This window comes from Fringilla coelebs, assembly GCF_963513975.1.
Source record: "Fringilla coelebs genome assembly, chromosome: 2".
Classification (NCBI taxonomy): Eukaryota; Metazoa; Chordata; class Aves; order Passeriformes; family Fringillidae; genus Fringilla; species Fringilla coelebs.
This window is the reverse complement of record NC_140029.1, coordinates 100461235-100469165: the sequence shown is the minus strand read 5'-3', so window position 1 is coordinate 100469165 and position 7931 is coordinate 100461235. Positions and strand designations below refer to the sequence as shown.

At 42.6% G+C, this 7931-nt stretch overlaps 1 protein-coding gene across 1 annotated transcript in view; it reads right to left on the bottom strand.

The window, feature by feature from the left end:
* Window positions 1-249: 249 nt before the first annotated feature.
* The window catches only part of IMPG2 (interphotoreceptor matrix proteoglycan 2), a gene marked incomplete at both ends in the record, with an annotated part of 50517 nt that continues 42835 nt past the window's right edge, over window positions 250-7931 (bottom strand). Inside the window, 6 exons of the mRNA XM_084201062.1 lie at window positions 250-333; window positions 1245-1443; window positions 1622-1810; window positions 3451-3661; window positions 4855-5074; window positions 5967-7633. Of these exons, the coding sequence (XP_084057188.1) occupies window positions 250-333; window positions 1245-1443; window positions 1622-1810; window positions 3451-3661; window positions 4855-5074; window positions 5967-7633 (2570 nt within the window). The remainder of the gene's footprint in view (window positions 334-1244; window positions 1444-1621; window positions 1811-3450; window positions 3662-4854; window positions 5075-5966; window positions 7634-7931) is intronic.

The following is a 7931-nucleotide window of genomic DNA, read 5'->3' as shown; positions in this document are numbered from 1 at the left end:
CTTTCAAGCACCTGAATTGATGTCAGAGCTCTGACACCCATTAACTCTGGGATTCCTCTTCACTGCCTTTGTTTCTCTCCCCCTGGGACTTCTGGCATTATTAAATATTGTAAAGGGTTGATATTCTTCAAAAATAATGTTGAAATCTCCAGTGTCCTAGCATTTCTAGAGCCTTAAAAAATAGTAGAGTAATGTAAAGTCCCCAGACAAAATATCAAAGGAGTCAGGTATCCAGACAAGACATTTCACTCACATTTGATGCTGCCTAACAAACTCTGCAAACTGGCGGTCCTTAGCGTAGAGCTCTATAATTCGAATTCTGTCCTGAATCTCCTAGAATAAAATAAACAGAATTGTAAGTACATAATGGAAATCAGAATGCTACTGAAATAACTGATTTCTGGGTTTTGGGAAACAAAGCTCCTATGTGTTGCTATTTCAATGAGTGGAGCTTGAAATTGGGCACTCCAATGCTAAAATAAGTCTTTATTTTTATTTTATTATAATTTTTCCAATTGGAAAAAAAGAAAAAAGTGAAGCACTTCATTTGACTTCAGTAATACTTCACTTTCAAATCAAAACCAGGGTTTGGACAGAGTGTACATTTCAATAGGCTTTCACAAAACCATTTATCTCTCAGTGATACTTTGCCTACTAGTCAGCCTACCAGCTATGTACTGGATTCACACCTCTGACAGCTGCTTAAGGATCTGTGGTTAGTTCTGGGATGTAAATCCCTTCTCTTTACCCTTCTAGAGTAAACCTTGGATACTGTGTATACAGGAAGAAATAAGATGTGATGTAACTTGCAGGTTATAGAAAGACTTAAACTTTAAAAACAATCAGAAAACACCCAAAACAAAAGCATCCCATGAAAAGGCCTGGATGTACCAATTCTTTTCACTGTGCAACTACTCTTACATAAGAGAGTTGGCTTTAAAAGGTAAATGTTGTGTCAAGTAATACATCAAACCTCCCCAGCTCCCATGAAGTTATCTAAAGGGTCAGCTCCTTTATTATGTGAAATTCATTACAGGTCAGAACAAAACCATAACTTTCTCTAAAAGCAAGCAGGGAAAGCAAGCTTTTCTGGCTTCTTTCAAATAGTTGCAGCAGCTTCAACCTGTTTATCTGGAGCACAGACGCTGGGGAAAGATCGGGCCCACCTCTGAGGTTAGAAGTGTGGAATAAGCTTACTGCTTCCATGATCTTTCCCACGCCACTATGAAAACAAGGTCATTTACCTCCTTAGTAAGCTCACTGTTTTCATAAATGTGCCTGATCTCTTCACTGCTGTAGTCTGTGGATGTCTCTGCACTGGTGGAACTGTAGGACGTGAGCTGCGGATACCTCCGGTAATAATGGCTGTAGCCAGTCGTGTCACTTTCATACATGGGGTTGTATTTAACTGCATTCTCAATGGACGAGAGGCTGTCACCCTGCCTGGGGGAGCAATAAACACACTGTGAGCTTCTGGCAGGGCAGCAGATAGACTAAGGAAGCCTGGCATTTGGAGGTGCCTCTACATCCTGCTGCTCGTAAACTGTGTGACATAAGGCTTATGACAGAATTATCCTTATTGTAGCTGGTGTGTTTTAAAATATTAGATGGTGTCACCTACCCCTGGGAGTCCCCAGTATCACTCTTTGTGTACTGATCTCGAAGGGTCCTGGCCAAGAAGAAGATGACAGCAGATGCCACAAGAAGGAATCCTGCCACAGAAGCAATTGCAATACCCACAACCAGTGGCTCAGACACGTATTCCTCACAGTGCTCCCCTCGGTACCACCAGTTCTCTCCCACACGGCACCTGCCACAAAGAAACACAGGGAAATTACCCACCAGCAAAAGCTTTGATTAATGTATTTAAGTTCCTGTTATGATGTGTCCTCAGTTAAATCACCCAAAAAAAAAAAAATCTCTGCATTGTCCAATCACTGATTTTCTTTATTATTGTTATTGTTATGGACATACTTTTTGGTAGATAATCATGTAACAGTTTGAGTTGAAAGAGACTTTTAATGGTCATCTAGTCCCCTGCAAGGAGCAGGGATATCTTCAACTAGATCAGGTTGCCCAGAGCCCCATCCAATCCAGAGGCACTACTGTCTCTCTGGATAACCAGCTCCAGTGTTCCACCACTGCCACTGTAAAATTTTCTTCCTTACATCTAGTCTGAATCTACCTTCTTTCAGTTTAAAACCATTAAGCCTTGCCCTATCACAACAGACCCTGCCAAAGGTCTCCTCTCCTTTCTTTCAAGCCCCCTTTAGTGGAAAGGCCACAGAAAGGGTCTCCCAGGAGCCTCCTCTTCTCCAGGATGAGCTACCCCAATCACGGAATTAAATGAAGGTAGGAAAAACAGCAAAAGGGTAATGCATTTGTGGTGGAAAACACCTGTGCTTTATGAAATTTACAATATGAGGTGTTAAACTGGAAGGTGTTTATTCAGACTGAGGAAAAACTCCTGCCCTGATTGAGCCTTGCATGTGATGTATCATCACTGCAAAGGTAGAACTGGAACAGGCTTGGTTTCAGATACTTCCCTGCTTCTGATTAACACTATCATACAAATGTTTAAATGTATAATGCATCTGTGACAATATACAATTTTAAAGTTCCAAAACCATTTTTATTTCTTCTGTTAACAGTCTAAGATTGACTTTAGAGAAGTTCTAGGTGAACTTTAAAAACAAAATCACGCGAAAAAACATAAATAACTACCAGTAGTAATACTATTGTTTGTGGTTGTTTTCTTAATTTTTGTTGACAGGCATGTTTTATTTTTAAAAAATAGACTATTACATTGTTTCAAAAGTATAAAGTGCTGTGTCAGGGGCATCATCAATTTGTCTTCATCTTGTACAAAGTCTTTTTGATTACCTGCAAAATACAGCAATCCTGTATCTTTTTTTAAAGCAAATATCTGGGGCCTGTTCCTTCATCTTTTTATGAACCCACATGATTTTTCCCAAATGTACAATGATTTACTTTTATGCTTTTTTCCAGACCAAAGGCAGTACACTGAATGCATTTATGCACTATCAATGTGATGTTTGGATGTAAATTTCTGTTATGGAATTAACTCTCATAGGTGACCTGACACCATCAAACACTTGGCTACTTGAGAAAACCTCTGGAGGTAAATTCCGTCCCCCAAAGTCCAATAAAAATGATTTGAACAACAGAGTGTGTTCCATTACAACCTCTATTCCTGGTTAGTTTTATTTCCTGATGCTTCTGTTCTATTAGTTTGTTACTGTCTCTTTTATGATATACACATAGGAAAACGAACGTTAATACTGCGACTTGCACTGAGCAGCACAACATGAATGACTATCACAATCTACCCACTTGTTGCACAACATTGCACAGAATTTTGGACAACAGAGAGGGTACAACAGGAGTTTTCCTCCAGGAAGCACAACTTCCAGCAGCAGGGTGGCCTACCTGCAGATGGCCCCTTGCCCAGGGCTTATGTCACACTTGCCGTCGTTCAGGCAGAAGTTTGGCTGCAGGTCACAAATGCTGTTGCACGGCAGCCCATCGATGCTGAGGTAGCCAGGGTTGCAGACACACTCAGCTTCCCCACTCCAGCGATTTACTAAGCATTCAGAGAACTCGTTGCAGGCCTGGAACTTGCAGGGATCTGCTTGTTCACCTGACAATACACAGAGAAAAAGCTATTAATGAAAGGGGAGAGCCTTAACTGAGACAAGGTGTTGGCTGCCGTCTTCTCTAATGTCTCTAATCTCTTGATAATCCACTAAAATCCAGTGTGCACCTTTCCTGAGTAACAAAGGTGAACAAGCACTAGCAAATATTCCTCTGTCTGCACATGCCAGTGGCATGGTTAAGACCACCCAAAAACCAGTCAAAAAACCAAGTATAAAGTAATATTTTTCATACTGAAACAGACAGTACCTCCTATTTTCTCTGTCTGCTGAACTCTCCCTTACAAATGAATAAACCACAGGTGATCTCCAGTATTTCTTGCTATGGAAAACCTAGGCAGCATATGGGGAAGGGCAGTGGGATTTCAGGCACTCACCATCTGCTGTAAGGGGATTTGCCTTTTTGTCTGCAAGGAGCACAAGCTTGTAGCATTCAAGATATCTCACTTGTATCAGGCTTAAGAGGCTGGCATACAGCTAAACAATATCAGAACATTTGCCATGCTAATTAGACCATCCTTATAAGAGGCCTGTCTGGGAAGAACAGCTACCATATGCCAACAGGTCAGCACTCTTATTTTTCTCTAATCTTAAAACAGGAGGTATTTCTGGGTTGCTTATGTGGTAAACTACTGGCTAACTTGGGCAGGGGAAAAAACCAAAACAACCTCCTCCCTGTATCAGAGAAGCAAAGCAAGAGGGCCTGTGACTTTTTAGTGCAAGCAAGACCTTATCCCAAGCATGAGGCAGCAGCTGTTACCTGTGCAGATGCCCACCTGGAAGGTAAACTGGCTACCACTTGTTGGAATAACCACATGGAGTAAGTTCAAACCACACATGAAAGTAAGCACAAGAGCGATGAGTACCACTGTTCTCCCTGAGCTATCTTGTCCTCCACTCCCCAGGTCAGATACAGGGGCATTATACAGAGTATTCCATGAGGTTTTTTTCTCCATAAATCTATATGGACCCCATACAGCTTTCTCTGTCTGGTCCCACTTTGACTTTCATTTCTTCAGTCCCAGAGCAGATTTTCATTTGTTTGTTTTTGCTCTATGAAAGACTGTCTTTCTAAAGCCCAGCCTGTGACGAGCAGTGGGCAGCCTCTGAACTTAGCACTTAAACCAGAAATTTTTCTGTATCCCTTGCTTTAAAAGCTGCATTTTCCTGCTGTCCTTACCCGATTCAACATCCAGGGAGTATTTATCAATGGCCAGGTTCATGGTGTGATATGCAGTGTTGCAGAAATCTTCCAGGATCATGTACACAGCGTTGGTGACATTCCGAGGCACAGGTTTGGCAAATTTCATTCGACTGTTCACCACAATGCTGCCATTTCTGAAGTTCAGGATTTCCAGATTCTGGAATCCTGTCAGATTTGACTGAAGGTAGGGCACCAGCTGCAACACAGGGGATATGACAGATATGAAGGGGATATGAATTTTGAGTCTCTGCTCGAGCCAGTTGCACTGTTACTGCAGCAGACAATTGGAGTCTGGATGATGTTATCCAAGTCCTACATCAAGGGCATTAATCTTTACCCAGCTGAGGTCTGCGCTGGCAGCCTGCCTGGAGCCTGAGTACTTAAGGCAGTTCTTAAGAGTATCGCAATTTGCAAGGAGTTTCTAAAAATCTACAATTCAGAAACACAATTCTCAGGACACACGTGTTCTCCCTTGATCTAAGTACCTGGAATACTTGCCATTTCACAGAGTTTTTCCTTCAAGCATGTCCTCCTTCCCTCTCTCTGCTTCCTTCATCTCTCACAGGAGAATGTTTGTTTCACTCAGAAGAGGGGAATTTCCCAGTTAAAATTTGGCAGTTGTTGCTGTGTAACTCCTGTGAGGCTTTCCAAGTCATCAGTCAGGTCAGGAACAGCTTAGTTCTCTGAGCTATCTCTTACTTAGGACAGGTTGAATGTGTTACAGAGAAGTTATCTGCTCACAGCCCCAGGTTTTCTTGCATCTACCTCCCTACACACTAAATACAGAGCTCTTTGGAAGCAAGTAGGAGTGTAGTAGTGACTTCAGCTACACTGCTGTATTCATTGACATCAGAAGAGCAGCTGGTCCATGATGCTAAGGCGTTCTCCTTTAGAGAGACAGTTATCTGAATAAAAGGTCAACAGCATCCCACCACCCATTTCCAGACAGAACTTTCTCCACAGAGGGACACCAGTCTTATATGTAAACACCAGTTTTGCGTTGCTCTCTCTGAGGGATGACTAAATATCATTTACCAACAGTTTTTGTCTATCTGGTAATGGACATTTAGCACAGAAGCGACTCTTACCAGTTCCAGGAATCGCTGCTCCAAGGCTTTGTATTCAGGGGAGTTTTTATTAAACAGGTCCTCTGAAAACATCATGTTGGTAACCCGAAGACTGAAGAACACAACTAGAGCTCGGGACGGGACCGTGCTGCTGTAGTGAGTTTCGTGTGTGGCCCAAGCCACACTGGCCATCTCTGTGGACTGGACACGAGTGGTTAGCTCGATGTGACTTTCAGTCATTCTCCTCCCCTCCTCAGTCTGCTCAGGAGAAAACTGGGCTGTGCTAACATGACCCAGGTCTACTGAAACATCCAGGACTCTTGTTGCTTCATCTCCCAGCTTTGTTGAGGTAGCCACAGACAATGACGGCGTGGATCCCAGAGGAGGGAGATGGGACGGAAACTCAATGGTGCTTGTTGTTACACTCACTGTTTGATAATCCATAACAGTGCTGAAGCTCATGGAAATATGTGTGCCATGGTCTGCACTGTCCTCTCCAGCAAAGCCCCCCAGGACAGTGGTGTGATCTATTGCAGAAGGACCTGCAGCTGAACTTTGAGTAACCATTGCTGGCACTGCTGGTCGCACTGTCTGGTCTAAGGAGGTTTCTAGCGCCCTGTCAGTGGGCCAAACATCAGCTGGGTCCTTCACTGCTGATCCACGAGTGTCTTGGTCTGCCAGTGATGAATCTAGGGCTTGCTGCTCTTCTGTGGAAGAAACAGGCTTTACCACAGAAGGATCTGCAGTCAGAATAGTTTCTACAGAGGTTGTGTCCAAGTGCCCTATTGTAGCAGCTTCCATTACATCTGTCTGCTTCACTGTGAATGGTTCTTCTACCACTGCCCTGTCTTCGCTTTGGTGTTCAGCTACTTCAGGGATTATGTTCTGGCCTACGCTAGACTCCTCAGGTTGCTCCACACTGACAGTCCCTGTAGATGTATGGAGACTATCTTCCACAGACAGATCTGTATGTGGTGGTGAGACAGGGGCCTCTCCAGCTGGCATGACAAAAGAGGAGTCATACATGCCCAGTGTTTCTGTCTGTGTAGATGGTTCCACAGACGATGGCTCTTCTGTCTGTAACAGAGGTACTTGCGGAGGTGTGGTCTCTGGAAAGACAAATATTTCAGACTCGTCAAGGAAATCTTTTATATCGACTATCCCTTCATTCTCATCTTTGGAAAGGTCATAATCTAATTTATTCCCAGAGTTAAGAATATAGTCTAAAATCATGCCTTCAGGAATATCCTCAGTTTTGGTTAATAAAGACTCATTGTCATCTTCAAGCCAGCTATCAGGACCAGGGTAGAAAACTGGTTCCAGGGTTGCTTCTTCCCAAGGCCAGATACTTGATTCCATTTCTTTTCCTGAACCATCAAAAGCTGAACCAGACCCATCATCATATACAACTCTATCTCCAAGAAATATATCAGTTTCATCTTCCATAGGGGGCACTTCTAAGGGAAAAGGAATTTCTTCCACAGAGTCTGCACTGTCACTGCCCTCAGGACTACCTTGGATTACTTCTTCCTTCTCTTTAATATCAGTCTCTACAACTGATGAAGAGGCCACTGTTGGTGCAGAAAGCAAAGGAACTGCATAGTCATCGGTAGATGGAGATTCTTCAGGCACAAGGTGAGAAGGACTTAAAGGCAAAAGTTCTTCAGATACTCCAGTATCTTCAAACGTTAAAAATAAAAACAAATTGACAATTAGATGTTGTTTGTGATAAAAAGTGTCAAATTTCATTAATTTTATTAACTGTAGATCTGAGTTCCACATTTTCCAAAATATATCCTGGCCTTTGTATGCCAAAGTCATAAGAACCTCTGTTAACCTCTCCCACTTTCCATTCAGATATATTCTATGGGCCAAGTCAAGACATACAAAATTATTTCTATGCTATTTAACAAGTGCCATGTATGTATCATTTCCAGAAGAGAGAAACGGGTATTATTAGCTATTACAAGCATTTTACCGTGGTAT